The sequence below is a fragment of the Sebastes umbrosus genome, chromosome 23 (genome assembly GCF_015220745.1).
Source record: "Sebastes umbrosus isolate fSebUmb1 chromosome 23, fSebUmb1.pri, whole genome shotgun sequence".
Taxonomy (NCBI): Eukaryota; Metazoa; Chordata; class Actinopteri; order Perciformes; family Sebastidae; genus Sebastes; species Sebastes umbrosus.
The window spans coordinates 7,185,490-7,203,839 of NC_051291.1; the positions used below are offsets into that span (position 1 = coordinate 7,185,490).

The 18,350-nt window shown below is 40.6% G+C and overlaps 1 protein-coding gene and 1 long non-coding RNA gene across 2 annotated transcripts in view; both read left to right on the plus strand.

The window, feature by feature from the left end:
* The window catches only part of LOC119482357, a 31,060-nt gene extending 22,125 nt beyond the window's left edge, over positions 1–8,935 (plus strand). The window contains exon 3 of the long non-coding RNA XR_005205411.1: positions 8,803–8,935. This is a non-coding gene — a long non-coding RNA (uncharacterized LOC119482357). The remainder of the gene's footprint in view (positions 1–8,802) is intronic.
* A 5,205-nt stretch (positions 8,936–14,140) lies between these two features.
* LOC119482355 (SLIT-ROBO Rho GTPase-activating protein 1-like) overlaps positions 14,141–18,350 on the plus strand; it is a 28,695-nt gene continuing 24,485 nt past the window's right edge. Inside the window, 1 exon segment of the mRNA XM_037759778.1 lies at positions 14,141–14,758. Coding sequence (XP_037615706.1) covers positions 14,692–14,758 — 67 coding nt within the window. The 5' untranslated portion in view covers positions 14,141–14,691.

Below are 18,350 nucleotides of genomic sequence, written 5' to 3' on the forward strand. Positions count from 1 at the left end.
GCTAGTGTGTCTGGGCTGAGTCAGTGGTGAGTTTGACTGCCAAACATGAAAGGACATTAGCTTGTGTGTGTGTGTGCAGTTGGCCGTGCTGAGAGGATGATAACCGGTTAGTCTGATCAGCCGTTTAACACTGAAATGTGTCCGAACTGATAAAGCTGTGATCTCTGCCAAACACTTATCCACTTCATGGGTTCACTTCACGGAGACAGAAAGTTAAACTTGGCTCAGGTTTTGTTCAAAGTCAGCAGAAAATGATTTGGCCAATTAAATACATTCAAGCAGACAAGCCAGGAATCAGTCTTCTGGGTCAAGTCCATGTCGAGCTAATTCTTCATTAGCAAAGTGCAAAGTCAAGATGAAGTCTTTTATGTCTGTAAATCCTAACAATTAAAATGACATTGCTTTTAATGCTGTTAATGGTGATTCCACTTAACCTACACATATTACTTATTTATTGCTTGTTCTTTCTGGGATTTTACACAGTGAAAAATGGACACTTAAAAAGTTTTTGCTTTGAACTCTTAAGACAAGTCAAGTCTCAAGTGTTTAAGTTTATTCGGTTAATATAACATAAGTTTTAATACAAGCTAACAGCCCTGCGTTAAAACAGGAGTCCAGTATGAGAGCGGCATCCCAACGTTAAGGGGTTTATTTCACAACAATGACCTGCTAGCTGTACATTATCCCGCAACGGTCTGTAATACACAGCAACGGTCTGTTATACACAAAACGGTCTGTTATACACGGCAACGGTCTGTTATACTGTAGCCTTATATTTACGGGACAAACATGAGAGTGCAATCGATCTTCACATCTACCTCATATTCCCCAAAATGTCAAACTATTCCCTTAAGATTGACTCGAGTATTAAGTCTACAGTTTTGGTGAAAAGAGGTCTAAACTGGGCAAATCAGAACAACAAATACTCATGTGGCTGTAGTGAATTGTGTACGTGGTCTATACTGATTTGTCAACCTGTCAGTTTTGTTTTTCCGACCCCAGTCTCATTCATTTAGGCTAAGACAATAAAATTGAAATGTAATTAATCCATGTGTGGAGGGTTAACAATGACTCTGGGTTCATTAACACAGTGACAATTTAATTTAGGGAAGCAGAGAGGAGGCGGGAGATGATGACAGTGGATAGTGAAAGACCTCTTAATGCATTTAAAATTGCAGTTCACTGGGTTTGTCTGAAGAAGAAAGCGAAAGAAAATAAGGCGTTTGTGACGGTTAATGTTGCAGTCAAAACACTTCCATTATAGCAACTTGATTATATACCTCAGAAAATGTAGAATAGCTGCAGGTTTTGTCGGTGACCGCTCAGACTGAGAACGGTTTCCATGGTGAACACTCTGCTGATGAAATGTGGTGCATATGAATAAATAAGAACATTACTTTACTGCATGCTCACAATAATATATAAGGTATATATAAGGTATGTGGCCTGGTTGGGAATGAATGTTGTGACCCGTAGTTATGTCCGTTTCTTCAGTAGAAACGTAGCATTCAACCAGTGGTGGAGGAATTATTCAGGTCATTTACTTCAGTAAAAGTACTAATACCACACTGTAATGTTGTTGAAAGTCTTGTGTTTCTTTGCCTGATACTTGTCGGACCCTGGTCGGAGCTGGCCGATGCTACGCTGTGATTGGCCAGTCTGCGTTTGAAGGGCGCGACTTAGCGAAGGGTCAATTACCTACAGTTTTTCCGCAAACTTGCTTGTCCTCCTGTCATGTAAATCCCGTCCAGAGCGACGTCCTTGTATTTTGAAGTGGATCTGGAGTTTCTTCTACATGAAGAGCTGCTTGTCCTTTTACTTTTTTATTATCAGCTCAGTGTGAAATTTGACTTTTGTGTGATAATAGAGGAAGTCAAAACGTTTTTGCTGATCTGATAAATGGAAACATGCCGGCACCAATGTATAGGTCTATTTGGGAACCAATATAACGACAGAAAAGTATAGGAGGTATTCTCTTTTGAGCCCCGTTTCTTAGCCTCTATTTGTTTGCATTTTGGCAAACTGTCTTCATTAAAAGTATGCCGAATTAGCAATTAGCAGCTCCTGTTTGCAGTGTACCCATGGATGTACAGACAGCTATCACTGGATTACTGTGATACTGAAGAAAACCTAAAAAATTTGAAGATTCTCAGGCAAGTGCTGATGCCTCTTCTATTTCTAGGATTGTGTGATGTGATGATTCAGTCGCTCTCTAAACAAAACATGATCTGAATTTTCCACCAAAGTTAAATAACATCTGTCGAGTTGTATGTGAAACATTTTTCTGCAATTAGTGATCGATTTGTTGCCATGGTTACCACATTTCTCTAAACGTCTCTTTAGTGTTTCAGATAAAAACAAGCATGACTGGAATGTGTCCCTTTTCCTGATGTACTCTAGAGATCCCATTCAGTCCAGGAATTTCAATCACTCAGTCTAATGTATATTATCACAATCCAAACATAAAGATTAGTTTATTTTGTTCCTAGTGTGACCTGATTTTTTTTTTTTTTACAAAACATGTGAGATTTTTTTGAGGGGGGGCTTTTTGTTTTTGTTCAGTAGATTTCACGCTGACATGCTCACACTGCCCCAGTGTAATCCCTCCACTGGGAATACTGGAATGTGGGAGAAGGGCCGTTTATTTTCAAGAAGTGTGGCAGTGAAAGGGGAGGAGGTGTTTTGTGACGGAGCTGACAGAGAAAACAACACTTGAAACCAGGCTGCAGACCCCCAGCGAGACCCTGCACAAGATAAGAGGGTACAGAAAATGGATGGATGGATAAAAATAATGGGAAATGCGGCGTGTTTACCACTCATGATGACCACTAGAACTGTGATGCACCACCACTCCAGCTTCAGTTCCCTTCAGCAAAACATATTACATTATTTTCTTATCTACCTGAGAAGACCTTGAGAGGATAATTGTGTACTTAGATATCTAAAAAGCACAGAAAAGCAAATAGTTAATGCAAAGGGAAACAGGAGCCGGGTGGCACAAGCGTTGGTGTTGTGTCTCCCACTAACATTGGTTTCTTTTAACATGATAAGAAATGTGAAAAGGTCTAAGCTCTTGAATTCAGGCCTCTCAAGATGTTGTCATGTGTTTGTAACCAAGGTAAATATTCCCATAATATTAAAAAAGCCTTCATCCAGACCAAAACTTGAAGAGGTTCTTTAGATTTAGCTGCCATGAATGGGATATTTCCTTAACCATAAAGGCCTTTACACACCGGAGGCGTTACGCATAAACAACACGAAAATACGAAAAACTTGAATATTATATGTCTAGGGCTTTTATTGTGAAAGGTAAGAACAGAAGGAGTGGATCTTTTGTCAAGGTTGAAAGGAATAATATAGTTTGCTTTAGTTTTTAGTGTAGAGTGTTATTAAACCTCCTTCGCAGCAAGCTAGTATGACATGGTTGGTACCAATGTATTCCTTAGGTTTTCTAGTTTCATATGATGCCAGTATCTTCACTCTAGCTTTAAAACTGATCCCACTACAACCTAAAAATCACAAGTCGTATAATGCGTTAAAGAAATTAGCGGCAACAAATTTGCGTTAACTTTAACAGCCCTACTTGTTAGATAATATAATGTTGACAAACTGCGTAATTTGCAGTTGATAAATGTAATAAATTGCAATATATCTTATTGTTAAAAATCGCAATAACATCGTATCGTACGGCCTCTGGTGATTCCTACACCTAGTACATAACAAATACATGTTAAAAAATACAACTTCTTTTGATATTTTTACAGCAAAAATAAAGTCCTGTAAACATGTTTTTTTAAAAGTTAAGAGTTGTTTTGTAACCTGTGACCTGTTTTTTAAACCTTTAACTCTTTGGTTTTGGGGGACCCCTGAGGTTTGAGGAAATTTGAACACTGTGGCCAATCGCTCAAATACCCGTTCTCTTTGAAGGGCTTTGCTCAACCTCATAGGGTCAATATAAATCACCCACTTTCCATAAAATAACATCCATTTTCCCAGCCTGTTTTGGAGCCTGTCCAGTGTTTTACATGTGCTTCTACTGTGTATGTACTTGTGTTGTGTTTATGATAGAAAGCGGTGCATTAGAGGACGACTGTGGCACGGGATGTTTACATCTGGAACATCAGTGGGCCGAAGGGGGTTTGGGGTCACATCCTGTTCTATAGGTTAACGTGCTCTCCCACCCTCTCACTGTAACGCCGTCATGCTCTGATTAGGTTTTTTTATCTACTGATGCCACCTCGGTGATTTGTTTTCACTTGGGGATTCATACGTTTGTACAAGATGAATGTAGTTCAAAGATAGGAGGACAAGGTATTTGCTTTAGATCGGTTTCCTGTCCTCGTAGGGTGCAAAGATTTATAGATGTATGTTGATCCCAGAGAGCACGAGGGAGCGTTTTTTTTTTGTTGTGTCATGAGAAACGATGAACTGACACGAGGAATACATCATATATGCAGCTGCAAACTGAGAACGTAAACTTCATGTTTCTGTTTTCACATCGTTTATAGTTTGACTGGAATTTGTTGAAGTAAAAGTGCTGCGTTGAAAATGTTCCTTCAGGAAAAGTATGTCAGTATAATCATGAAAATTAATTAAGTTTTAAAAATAGGAAAATGTCCCCTGTGACCGTTGTACTATTATATATTCTATCATTAGATTATTATTACTCGTGCGTTAATATAAAAGCAGGATTTTACTGTTGGTTGTGCTGGAGCTCATTTTGAACTATTAACCAATGATTATATTCATTATGGATTAATCTGCTGATTATTTTCTCCATTAATCGATTGAATCAACGACACCTTCACAGTGTTTGTTTTGTCCAACCAACAGTCCTAACCTCAACATTATTACTAATACATTCATATTATTAAAAGGAAAAGCTGCAAATCTGGAACCATCAAATGTTTTCACATGAAAAATTATAATAAACCATCAAAATAGTTGCAGATTAATTTTCTGTCAATCAACTAATTGATTAATGGACTACTCGTTTCAGCTGTTCTTGGGGGAGTTGTACTGTTGGGGAGTGTAATTTATAACATAACATTTTAGAAACTCTTCTTATGTTTTGTGTGTAAAAATCTTAACTAAAGCTGTCAGATAAATGTAGGTTATTGGAGTATAAAGTGGCATGAAAATGAAAGGACTCAAGTGAAGTACAAGAACCTCAAATTTAAACACAGTACTTGTCAGCAAGTAGTTAACAGTAGTATTTGTGTCCTGTCACTCTCCACTGAAGCCTCGCTAAGCTAACGTTAAGCTAGCAGTTGAAACGGCTCAGAGTGAAGTGAAAAGACACTTTGAAGCTGGCTCGGTGCGTCGGGGGTCTGTGTGATTTGTAACAGCTGCTAAGAGAGTATTTCTCTCAGACACGTTTCTTCGCTCAGTACAGTAAAGCCCTCGGGAAATCAAATCTCACGGGAGTCTCTAGCTGTAAATATGCCAGACTTTCACCAGCCGAGAGCTTCTCACCTGGAAGCAAAACACAAACACACTCGCATGGAGGGAGTACGACACAACGGGACCCCTATAGGTACAGACCCCTCCAACCCTCCTGCAAGACACCCAGACTAAAAGAGACACAAACCACTACAAATTAAGTTTAGTTGTTCTGTATCTTTGTTGTTTTGAGTCACTTTGTAGTCGTTTGGAGTCTTTTTATAGTCGTTTTGAGTCTCTTTGTAGTCGTTTTGAGTCGCTTTGTAGTCGTTTTGAGTCTCTTTGTAGTCGTTTTGAGTCTCTTTGTAGTCGCTTTGAGTCTCTTTATAGTCGTTTTGAGTCTCTTTGTAGTCGTTTTGAGTCTCTTTGTAGTCGCTTTGAGTCTCTTTATAGTCGTTTTGAGTCTCTTTGTAGTCGTTTTGAGTCTCTTTGTAGTCGCTTTGAGTCTCTTTATAGTCGTTTTGAGTCTCTTTGTAGTCGTTTTGCATCTTTGTAGTTGTTTTTGTGTCTCTGTAGTAATTTTGCATTGTTGTAGTTGTTTTGCATCGTTGTAGTGGTTATGAGTCTATTTGTAGTTGTTTTGCATCGTTGTAGTGGTTATGAGTCTATTTGTAGTTGTTTTGCATCATTGTAGTTGTTTTGAGTCTCTTTGTAGTTGTTTTGCATCGTTGTTGTAGTTTTGAGTCTCTTTGGAGTTGTTTTGCATCGTTGTAGTAATTTTGAGTCTCTTAGTAGTTGTTTTGCATTGTTGTAGTAGTTTTGAGTCTCTTTGTAGTTGTATTGCATCGTTGTAGTAGTTCTGAGTCTCTTTGTAGTCGTTTTGCATCGCTGTAGTAGTTTTGAGTCTCTTTGTAGTTGTTTTGCATCGTTGTAATAGTTTTGAGTCACCTTGTAGTCGTTTTGCATCGCTGTAGTCGTTTTGAGTCACCTTGTAGTCGTTTTGCATCGCTGTAGTCGTTTTGAGTCTCTTTGTAGTTGTTTTGCATCGCTGTAGTCGTTTTGAGTCTCTTTGTAGTTGTTTTGCATGTAGTGGTTTTGAGTCTCCACAATACGATAACGTTTCCTCTCCATGACAGAGTTTGCATGCAGCTTTAGCCGTGATGTTTAGCTCTGCTTTTCCTACAATGTGTGAAACCCAAAGTGTTTCCATACTTTACTGGATGTGTAGAGTTTACCACTTTGGATTTAACATGGGAGGGTGCAGGTCGTATCCACGCATACCCTCCGCCCATTTTCTACTTTATCGTTTCGGCTCGCTGCGGTTTGTTTTGGTTGACGGGTACGGAATGGATATGATGTCACGTTACTCAGACTACAACAATAAAAGCGGTAACTTCCCTCTACCTCCGCATAGACTCAAATGACGCAAATATATTGATTCTGGCATTAAAAAATCAATCTCAAAATCGTAAAAAAAAAATTGTGGTACATGATTTGATTTGATTTGATTTATTTTCCCACCCCTAGTTTTTAGTGTGTTTGAGAGAGCAGGGAGTCATAAAGCAGGCAGAGATTTAAAGCTTATTTCAGTCTGAGTTAATCGTCTGAAGTGAGAAGGATGGACTCTCTCACCCAGAAGAGCGGGGAAGCTTTTGGCTTTTCCTCAGCTTATTTTTAAAAGCTGTGAATCCCCAAAAGAACAGACAAGCAGCTATACATTGTGTATCTTTGAGGTTGCGTGTTGACGATAAACGACTCTAATTGAGCATTTAGATATCGAGCCTGCAGCAAATTGGCTCCACACAAATAAGACAATATACCACCCACATGCTAAACAGCCCACTCGTTGCTGGCCTTGAACTGTGTTTGTGTCTGTTTCAGGATGCTCTCGCCTCAGGGCCAATCCACTCTGTTTGTTTGAGCAGAGCTGCAATAATCTCTTTAAGCCCAGGCTGGTTTGTTCAGCGAATATGATGAGTTACACTAAGTAGTTTACACACAGATACACAAAGTAGAAAATATTAACATTTTCCCAACAGAAAAAAAGTTATATGACAGATGGAAGTTCTGCATTTCTTACATTTATCTTTGTATTTACGGGTCAATTTGCAGAACTTTCCTCCAACGTCACTTAAAGGTACAGTGTGTAGGATTTGACGTCATCTAGCGGTGTGGTTGCAGATTGCAACCAACTGAGTACCCGTCCTATTACTCCTCCCTTTCCAAGACTGCGGTTACGTGAGCCGCCAAGTGTGAAACCGTGGTCACGCCGTTCCTTACCATTCTAATGCTACTCATGAGTCAAAACGCAACTATTTTTGCTAAACTATTGCTCAACAAAGCATTTCCCCGAAATTTAAAGCTGCACAGGAATTTTTAGAAAGTTTTTCGAACGTTTTATAACCTTTTTTTTTCGTATTTTGTTTGGACTATTTTGTTGGACTTTTCGGGCGCTCTGCTCTCCTTGACGCCATTAGATAGAAAACTTTTCCTGGGACTATAGAGAGCCTCGGGAGGTGAGTACTATATACAATTTATATTGTTTTTTTGGATGAAGTATTCCTTTAAGCAGGTATAATGTCTACCACCTTTTATTGAGGTTTAAAACCTGAACTATTAACCTCATGGGATTTTAAGATAATATCTGAACTGTCAACCTTGTCTTTTGAAGGCAGTTTTTCTGAATTTCACTGCGCACTATATAGAAGGTGACTTTTATTCTTCTTTATCTCCCTCTCCGTCTGAACTTTCTGGGTGTTCTTTGCGGTCATTACCTCCATGAACATCAGTAAATTACATCTAAAGTAGCTAAATGTGCACACACACATATGGTCTCGACTTCTACCCAAAGCCCCTCATAGTGATTAAGTGTTTAAGGTCCGCTTGCGATGAACTGCAGGATTTCTGTGATGGATCAGCGTTGAATCTCATAAACCTTACCCTCCGCTCCGGGATTACCTGATAGGATATGATCCATGTTTGATCCCTGTTTTATTACAGTGGCTCTGTGTCGGCGGACAGACGGCAGCAGCCTCGGGGGAAGTTTTATAAACGGTCTCTGCTGCACGCCAGCAAAGCTCTGCCCGACCAGAGACGGTACAGCCTGAGATACTCTGACAGCTCTGTACCTGCAGCGGCCACGAGATAAAACTAACACAACATTTAACTGAATGTCTTTCTGTTTTTGAAAACACTCTCATGTCTGCAGTGGTGGAAGAAGTACTCCGATCTTTTACTAAAGTAAAAGTAGAAATACCAAAAAACATTTTGCGACAGACAAACAATCCAAACCCGAAAGATATTCAATATACAATGATATCAAATCTTCACATTTAAGAAGCCGTAAACAGATTAATTGTTATATAATGTTCTCATTAGAATAATTATGCTAATAACGTCTCTTTCCTCTCCCTCCATCAGCTTCATCATGACTCCATCCACATTTTAATGGGCTAACCTACAGCACATGTCATCCATTAACATAATGATATTTACATGCCTCCATTTACTGCCTGACATGTGTGTTATTATGAGTCATGTAATTTATTGGTGTGAATTAAATTGCCGCTCAGCTCAGATTACAGTTTGTCTGTAATGTTGTAGCTATACAATACTCATTGTTAATAAACCCCATGAAGCCTGAATAGCTTATATAAAGAGTCCTATATAGCAATGAATCTGTATTGATCTCTTGTGGCAGGACGGTTTGGACTGAATTCAGACACTCCAACATAAACCCAGTTTGCAAGGACTAACATCACATCAGACGGAGGTGAGGAATGAAATATTCACTTAACTCTTCTGTGATTTACTCCTCTTTTATACATCCGTACCTCAAGATATAACCTCTTTAACACCAACTCCTTCTGCAGTCAGCAGAGAAAATATCTTGAAATGTGAAGTGGCTGTTTTTTAACCTTGAAGGCACGCCGCTAACATCTACATAATGGTCAAAGTCTGTAGAAAACATTAATATTTCTGAGAGTATCAGCATTCGGAGGCATAGATAAATTGGAGTAAAGGAGCAAGGACATCGTGAATGCTTGTCCTCATATATACCTCCGCCAACTCTTTAAAAAATGTTTTATAGCCTTAGTTGTACAGTCAGAGCGCAGAGCCACCAACATTTATTCAATTTTTTGTGAGGAAAGACGTTTCTTTTGATGCATAAGAATCCTCCAAACTTTGTAGTTTTTATTAGACCATAAATCATCAAATGCACAATATTTATTGCAGCAGATAAGAGGCCACAAGTGATGCACAGGTCAATGTAGTAAAAGATGACAGTCAATGTGGATCAAAACATTGTACATAAAATGTACACATTAAAACTAATAAGAATGATATACAAATGGGATTCCAGCAACTGAATCTTAACTTGATATATCACCTTCATGCAGAACAGATGATACATAAACTTTTGCCCTCACTGTGCATGTAATAGTACACATATTTACAGTGTAACTGATTAGCCAACTTGATTGCAACCTTTGCAACGAATCTTTTATTGCACAGTAGCTAGTAGTGCTAGTAGCATGACATCAACAGAATTTAATGGAGTTGTATGCTATTTACTAACACGCAGGGCAAAAGCACAGGACACAACCTCTTATACATCCGTGGTCTGTGGTCTATTTGGACTCCATTTGGTATCCTTGACATGAAAAAGTTTAAGATTGCTCTCAAAATCTGTGTGCTGGATTTTTCTAATTTCCATTTATGTCCATCGCTTACTTTATGCTCCTCTGGGAAGCAAAGAAGTTTAATAAATAAGTAAGTAAATAGTAATAATAGTTTGCATATTTATAATCATTTTATTGTTCAACACAGGCCATTTCAGTAGAATATGACAATAGAATTGAAATAATTTAGTTTTACTTTTGTACGGCACTTTGAAGGCGAACGTTTTACTGACGTCCAGTAGTCACTTTCAGTCCAAAATGGCGGAAGCGTAGATCTGCAGCTGGGCGCTGACCTCGCAATGGAACGAACAATTGACTTTCACTTCTTATCAATAAACGTTTTTTGGTGTATGTGAATGACATCAGCTGACAGGAAGTAAACATGGACCCAAGCTGTTGCCTAGCAACGCAATTCCTTTGAAACGGTCTATACAGTTTATTTTTGTGGCTTCATATTAAACATACAGACACCTCTTCTGATCTACTCATCTAACTTTCTGCCAGAAAGCGTATTTCAAAAATGTTGAACTATTCCTTTGACAGTCCTGATCAGGGCTCTGTTTCTATGTGACTTGCTGCTCAAATAAACTTCTTCTAAGAAAATAAATAAATTTGAGTTTCAGAACGTCAGACTTTAAGACAAGGAGGCAAACCTGCTGCTGGCATTCCTTGTAAAACAACATACCTCTCACGCATCCTTACATAAATATAACCTCCACCTGCAGCAGGCTATAAGATTACTACACATTCCTCCAGCTGACCTCTCCTCTCCAGATTCCTCCATAAAGGGTAAGAAGTAGAAGGAGAGGGTCAACCCACGGAGACAGAGAGATAACTAACTTCTAAACAGACAAAATCAAACAGCCCTGGTTCAATCCCTTTTCCTTCAAATTCCAGCTGAAATACAACGTTCCCGTACGGCACATCTCTGTAAACACATTCCTTACACATGAACAACACACGCTGCCTCTGAAGCAGTCTGGTAGAGATTAGGAAAATTAAACAAATGCAGGCATTACAAAGGCTTTCTGAAGTGCCGAAAGAGATTTATAGGAAAAAGTAAGGAGACTGAAGAGCGCCATGTGATTCTGTGAATACATCCACGTCGGAGTAATTCACTGTAATCACCTTCTCTTTTACCCGACCTGCAGGATGGGATAAATCGGATGATTAACAGGACAGGAATGCTACGCATGTGTAGATTTATGTTTAAAACGTTCCTATAACGCTTGCTTTTGTGATTTACTGGATAATTTTACTCCTTCAGGCTGCTAAATAAATAAATTAGGTTGAACACGCTGCATGCATCTGTCAATGAGTCCGCTCTGTTGCAACCCGACGGGTCGTATTCCCAAAAACATCCTCCTATAAAGTGCTGCTGAAGTTCAAACAATCCAGCAGTCCAGCAGAGATGATGGTTTGAACTCACGCTCCTCTGACTTTATTCAACATACATTAACAAAGGTGATTTAATGCCCATCGCTTGATTGTCTAGTAAAATGATGTATGTAGAGCTATCACATCAAAGTCTGATGATTTATTTTGTCAGCTGGAAACAATATCACATGCTGATGGATATTTAATGCCAGATACAATCTACTTAAAGTTACTGTGATGAACTTTTAACTTGTTATGAAACAGTCTCAGTGTAATCCTGACGCCTCTTTATGACTTACATCAGTAAACAAGACCATCAGAGAGAAGATTGGCTGTTTCTATATAGTTATTCTTAATGCCTGTCATCGGGTCTGATTCTAGTTGAATTAGTTCCTCATGTTCCTGTGTATTAATCAGGGTTTTTGAAGTCTTGCATTTGTCTTGGACTCGTTTACCACATGTTTATTGTGACCGAAAAGTGACGCCAAGGGGTCTGACAAAGCGTCAGTATACAATATGACGAGATGGGATGAGAAAGTGTTGATATATTTTATCACCTTCCTCAAATGTGCAAGGGTTACTGTTAATATTTAAGATAAGATAAGATAAGGTGAACCTTTATTAATCCCCGGAGGGAAATTCAGGTGTCAAAGCAGCAACATCAGCAAACAGAGTGAAACACAGGAGAGGTAAAGGTATACAAAAATTATAGAAACAATAATAGAGATATAAAAGATACAGAGTGAATGGGTGAACATAGTGTGTGCAGTCCGTCAATAAATAAATGTAGTATGTACAATAAATAAATGTAATATGTGCATATGTGCAGTCTATAAAGTGGTATATAGGATGTATAGTGTAAAGTGTAAAGTGCGCCAGTGGTTAGAGTCCAAAATGGTTGCAGATAGTGCATGTTAAAAGTTCTTAAAGTTCTTAAATTTCAGAAGAAAGAAAAATATTTGAGGGAAATATTTGCAGTTATTGTTATCATTTTGACACATATACAGTATTGGAGTCTATTGGACCCCAAACAAGGAGGATATCAGAGTCAGACTTTTACTGTAGAACATCCATCAGGTGAAAGTTCTCACATTGAACCACTAGGTGGAGACAAATAGCCACAAATGGTAACTCAGCTCATTTACTAAACAGGATTTAGACCTGATGGAGATGCACACTGTGACATTTATTACATCTGAGCTGGTCCGTCATTGTGAGTGATCTGACTCTACTCGCTTTAGACAGAAAGAGTTTGGTTTCTGATGATGGAGGGAGGCAGCAAAATGTGCTGATTTTAATGCTGGATATAACACGAAGGACCACATAGGAACACGAGGTAGCTGCAGTTCTTTTACTACTATTATGTACACATTATGTTTATTGTTTTCCTCTGTTTTTATTGTTGTTTGCTTTGTATTCATTTAATTGTAGTTCAGCACTTTGGTCAACTGTGGGTGTTTTTATATGTGCTCTACAATTATACTTCAGTAGTTCTTTAAAATAATAAAGTAATAAAAGACAGTAGTTACAAATACTAAAAACAGGTATAATTATATCAGATAATAAATAATCAATTTACAATATATTAGTTCTCAATAAAGTCATATCATATAATAGAAATAGTAGACTATAATATAATAGTTTTTAAGGCTAATTGTCTTAATACTGTTTTAATGTCATTTGATTGTTTTTTATTGTTATCACTTTTACTGTTTATTTTGCTGTTTTTACCATGTAAAGTGCATTTGAGTACTTTTAAAAGCATGATATAAAATGTATTATTATTGTCATTAATATTAAGTACATTTACTCAATTAGCTTACTGTACTTAACAATTTTAGGTACTTACATGAGTATCTCCATTTCATGCTACTTTATACTTCTACTCCTCTACATTTCACAGGCAAATATTGTGTGTTTTACAGATCTTGTTTTTTAGACCCTGCACCAGAGTCCCTGTTTGAAATCACTGATTTTGATACTTCTTGTTGGAAAGTGATGTAAGTAAGATACCATTTAGAGAAAATATACTGTAATTGGACAGTTAAATAAGCAAATACAATTAAAATGTTGTGATATTTTTTAACAGACTTTGGTTGGTGGCTACAAACAATGAAGGATAACTGAACCAGGCACGGGGGCCCGAGAGCTCAGGGGGTCCCCGTGCCAGAGTCCCTGTTTGAAATGACAGTTTTTAGCATTTCTTGTTGGAAAGTGATGTAAGTAAGATAACATTTAGAGAAAATATACCTTTTTTTAAACAGTGTTTGGTTGGTTGCTACAAACAATGAAGGATTACTGAACCAGGCACATGTTAGAAAGTCATAAAGCTCAGTTGGAAATAAGGATGGCACTTTTTTTTTTTGCTCCTGATCAGAGACTATTAATATTGAGTGTCTGCCCACCAATTCCAATATAGTTTTTGTGCATTTTTCCTAAAAACTACTAGATAAATGGTTGAACCTGCTCCCTTGCTTCTTCCATTCATTAATGTCTTTGGCTGCTCTGCTCATGTGACTCACACTGGTCACCTCAACTGTCAATCACGTCACTAAGTCCCGCCTCCAGAGCGGACACACCCATTTCCTCACCGGCATTTCACTCCACACACGCACACATATCTCCATCACACGCACGCACGCGCTTATCGGCTTGGTGGTCAGCCTGTGTGCGCGTGCACGTGTGAAAAGGTTACAGCGAGGTGAAGATCAACATCAAACACCGACTCTCTCAGCGTGCACCCAGTGTGTGTGTGAGAGTGTGTTTCTGCATGCATATGTATGTGAGTGTGCATGTCTACCTAGTGGGCGTGCACCCGGCTATCTGCCCCCCCCACCCACCCTCCACCCTGCAGACCGGTGCATGTGCATGTGCGCGCGGGTGTGTTTGCAGGAGCTGCGCGGTTAGAAGCAGACGCTCATTCTGCAGCTTTTAATTACATTTTTTTCCTCCTTTTATTGCTTTTATCACGAGAGGGTTATTTCTCACTGAGTGTGCGTGATTTTGCACGCGCCTCCTCCCTCCTCCTCCTCTTCCTCCTCCTCCTCCTCTTGCTCCTCAGCGTGGAGGTGCGTGGCCACTATACTGGCTGTGTTGTTGCGGCACTGGATGGATCTAACTAGCATGTTGGCCTCGGGCGGTGCGCACGGAGGGAAATAAAAACCGGCGTTTTTTTTGCTTCTTCTTTTGTTTTTTCTTCTTCTTCTTCTTCTTCTTCTTACCTGCCGATCACCTCACCTTCTGTGACGACATGTCAAACTCAAACAAAAGCAAGAAGGACAAAGAAATCCTCGCAGAATACGAGAGCCAGGTGAAAGGTAAGATCATTTATTTGAACATTTATGCACACAACATTAACATTCAGGCACACAATCCTTGCACAGTCACACCCACCTTTTTCTCACCTATGCATGCACACACACCTGTCTGCCAGCATGCCCATGCACTGCATCCATTCATCCCTGTGTGTGTGTGTGTGTGCAGGGTGTGTGTTGTAGCTGACACCTCACCATGAGACGTCAGGATTTCTGGGTTCATCCTGAGTGCTGCATGGTGCCTGAGGGGGGAGGAGGAGGAAGAGGAAGAGGAGGGTGGGTTTTAATATATATATATGTGTGTGTGTGTGTGTGTGTGCAAGTCTATTCTGCAGATCCTCTTCATCTCTTTCGCCCATGTGAGTGTGTGTGTGCAAAAGGGTTTTTACACTCCTGAGGCGAGTGGCGGTCTGGGAGTCTTTCTATTGGTATTCCTCTGAGGCTGTGACTGCAGCAGCGTGTGTGTGCGTGTGTGCGTGTGCGTGTGTGTGTGTGTGTGTGTGTGTGTGTGTGTGTGTGTGTGTGTGTGGTCGCCATAGATCACCTGATGGCGTGATGCTAAACTGGCAACATGTTCTTAAGGTGATGATGATGACAGGCCTGAAATAGTGGTTGCCATGACCATGGGACAACCCCTCCTCTTTCCTCCTCCTCCTCCTGCTGGCGCCATGGTTACCACCATCCCTGCTTCGTAGGGGCGGCGACGGACGAGTCGAATGACCTTTTAGTACAACTACAACTCTGCCTCGTTTACTGAGCCAGAGGTGTGATGCGAGATAAAGCCGTTTCCGCCTCCTCCTCCTCTTCTTCTTCTTCTAGGTGCTTCACCTCTCTTACCTGGCTCAGTTCAAAATGTCCGACCTTTACTGGTGCGACATCTTATTCGGACACCTGCAAAATACCATCAGAGGCAGCCATGTGTCGTTCTGTCGCTCTTCCCCTCGCCACATGGCTCCTCACACCTCCATATTCACTTGTCACCTACGCCCACGCCATCCCCATCCCCATCTCCATCCCCATCTCCATCCCCATCCCCACAGCACTTTGAGCTTTTCTTTTTTCCCACCCAAAATCCAGAATATGAAGAGGATGAACTGTTTACTCTGCGGCGCATTTTCTCTTGAAATTCAAGCAGCTTCATTCAGAAATAATGTCCTTCCTCTCACGCACAATTACTCCCTCCTCCTCCTCCTCCTCCTCCTCTCCTTCCCTTCCTTCCTCCTCTCATCCGTCTTCACCCTGCTGTGCTCGTTCTGTCACTGCAACAATCGACAGAGTTTGAGTGATTCGATTTAACCGGGAGTGGTGGCGAGGAGGAGTGTGTGTCTTGTTTATACACACTCGTACCTGTGTTTGTGTGGCCGCGGCCGTGGCGGCGTGCCAAACCACACTCGGGGATGCCCCGCATTGAAGTGACCGCTCACATGAAGCCCCTCGGCTGCCTCCTGTCGCCTCCTGCCGAGAGCCCAGCGTATAGATCTGCGTTGTAACTATGTGCTTTCCAAGTCTGCCTCCCTGCTCCGGCTCCTGATTGGTCCGTGCAGGAGGTGGTGTGTAATGTATACACAGGAGGTGGCGGCCGCTCTTCTCACGAGGAGGAGGAGGAGGTGGGGTCCACTCGCTGAGGTGAGGTGGAAAGGTAGCAGCGGAGAGAGATTATGCACAGTGCTGACGGCACATATTTTGTGGTTCAACTGAGCGAGCACCTGATATTTGGAGTGTCACCTCGCCAAACGTGTGTTTGTGTGTGTGTGTGTGACACCTCCTTCTCTTCTGTCTGAAGCAGGCGAGGAGCTTCTTAATGAGAAAATGCAAATGGAAAAAAGAGGAAAGAAAAGAGCTCTGCAGGGGGGAGTGGAGAGACAGACGGCAGGCAGAGATGAAGAGTTTCCTGCTGCATGCGGCGGCGGCGGCTGCAGCTCTTGTTTTTGCCTGCGTGTGCATGCAGGTGATTAGTGACCTCACATCTGCATACCTGCAAGAGAAGGATGGAGGGGCGTCAATAGATAAATGAAGTGACTCTTCATCCAGTCATATGTTCTGAATTAAAAGGCCCTCCATCAGAGTGTGTGTGATTCTTGATGATCCAGCGGTATACTGCTGCCCCCGTGTCCTTGGACCTGGTCGCCATAGTAACGGTCACCTGGGGAAGGCGGCGTGAGCTTCCTGTTCCTGTGACATCACACCACACTGATAAAAACTCTCATTATAAGTAGACGGGGTTTGGATGGATAAGATCATTCCAACAATAATGAATGAGTGAAGGATAGTTAATGAATTAGTCACCAGTTGGCCCAGTTTTAGTCGGCACACAGGATGGAAGGAAGTCAGCCATCTGAGAATAGATTATACAACTAACCATTATTTTCATTATCAGTTAATTTGACAATTACTCTCTCGCCTTCATTGATGAATCATCTATACAGTGTTTATTCCAAGTCCATTTCCTCCTGGAAACCTGCAGCCCGGTGTGTGCCCGACCACTGTGTAACACCGGGAACTACCGCGGCAAGCCTACTGAGAAGCTGGAACCAGAGAATGTTTGACATTTTTGCTTGAAAAAGGATTGAAAAGTGTTGCCAATTCATTTTCTTTTTAGTTGATTTCACAAAGTTGACATGCAGTATCATAGACCGTATATGAGAAGTGGACGTAGTCACCGTCATGTCACACATTGGTTTGTGGACTGCTGTTTTGAAGCCTCAAGTTCGGCATTTTGGCCGTGGCCATCTTGATTTTTTGCAACCAGAATATGCTGAATATGACATTTTTAGGTAACCAAATCTTACAATTTACACATTGTGAAAGGGTTGAAGTTCTAAAACGAAAACACGGACAACGCCGTGGTAGCGACCTGTCAATCACAAGGTAGCCCCGCCCTAAAGCATCCCCTGCTTTATGGTCTATTTGACTCTAAATGGGACCATAATTTACTAAATGAACATCATGCTGTATTGAAGAAGACTTGAAACTAGTGATTGAGACCATAAACTCATGTTTACAATGTTTACTGAGGTAATAAATCAAGTGAGAAGTAGGCTCATTTTCTCATAGCTTTCTATACAATCAGACTTCTTTTAGCAACCAGAGGAGTCGCCTCCTGCTGGCTGTTAGAAAGAATGCAAGTTTAAGGCACTTCAGCATTGGCTTCACTTCTCAGACGTGGAGGTTGCCAACTGTGCAGTATAGAATATTAATTGTCAACTTCCCAAATTGAAAGAATTAATCGTCTTGTCTTTGACAAACTGAGGCAAAACTATCTGTTAAAATCGTTTTTAAACCTGCAACGTTTGCCACATATCTTTAGTTGCTCCCAACAACAGTTCAGTGATTTGTCTCTTTATGCTGGGACACTGATCCAGATCATATTGAGACGTTTATTTATTTATTTTTTCGCTACACCACATGTGATAACCATCGACAGCAGCTACAAAGACACAGAGATAACAGACAAAGAACTGTGAAACCTTATCTGAGACTCTAAGAACCCCAATATGCTTCCTCTTTAGAGGAAACAGTATCAAGAACGGCAAACAGTTCAGTAAACCCATCCCTGTTCTTGGCGTCCCTTTCATTTCGACCACAGACGATGTGA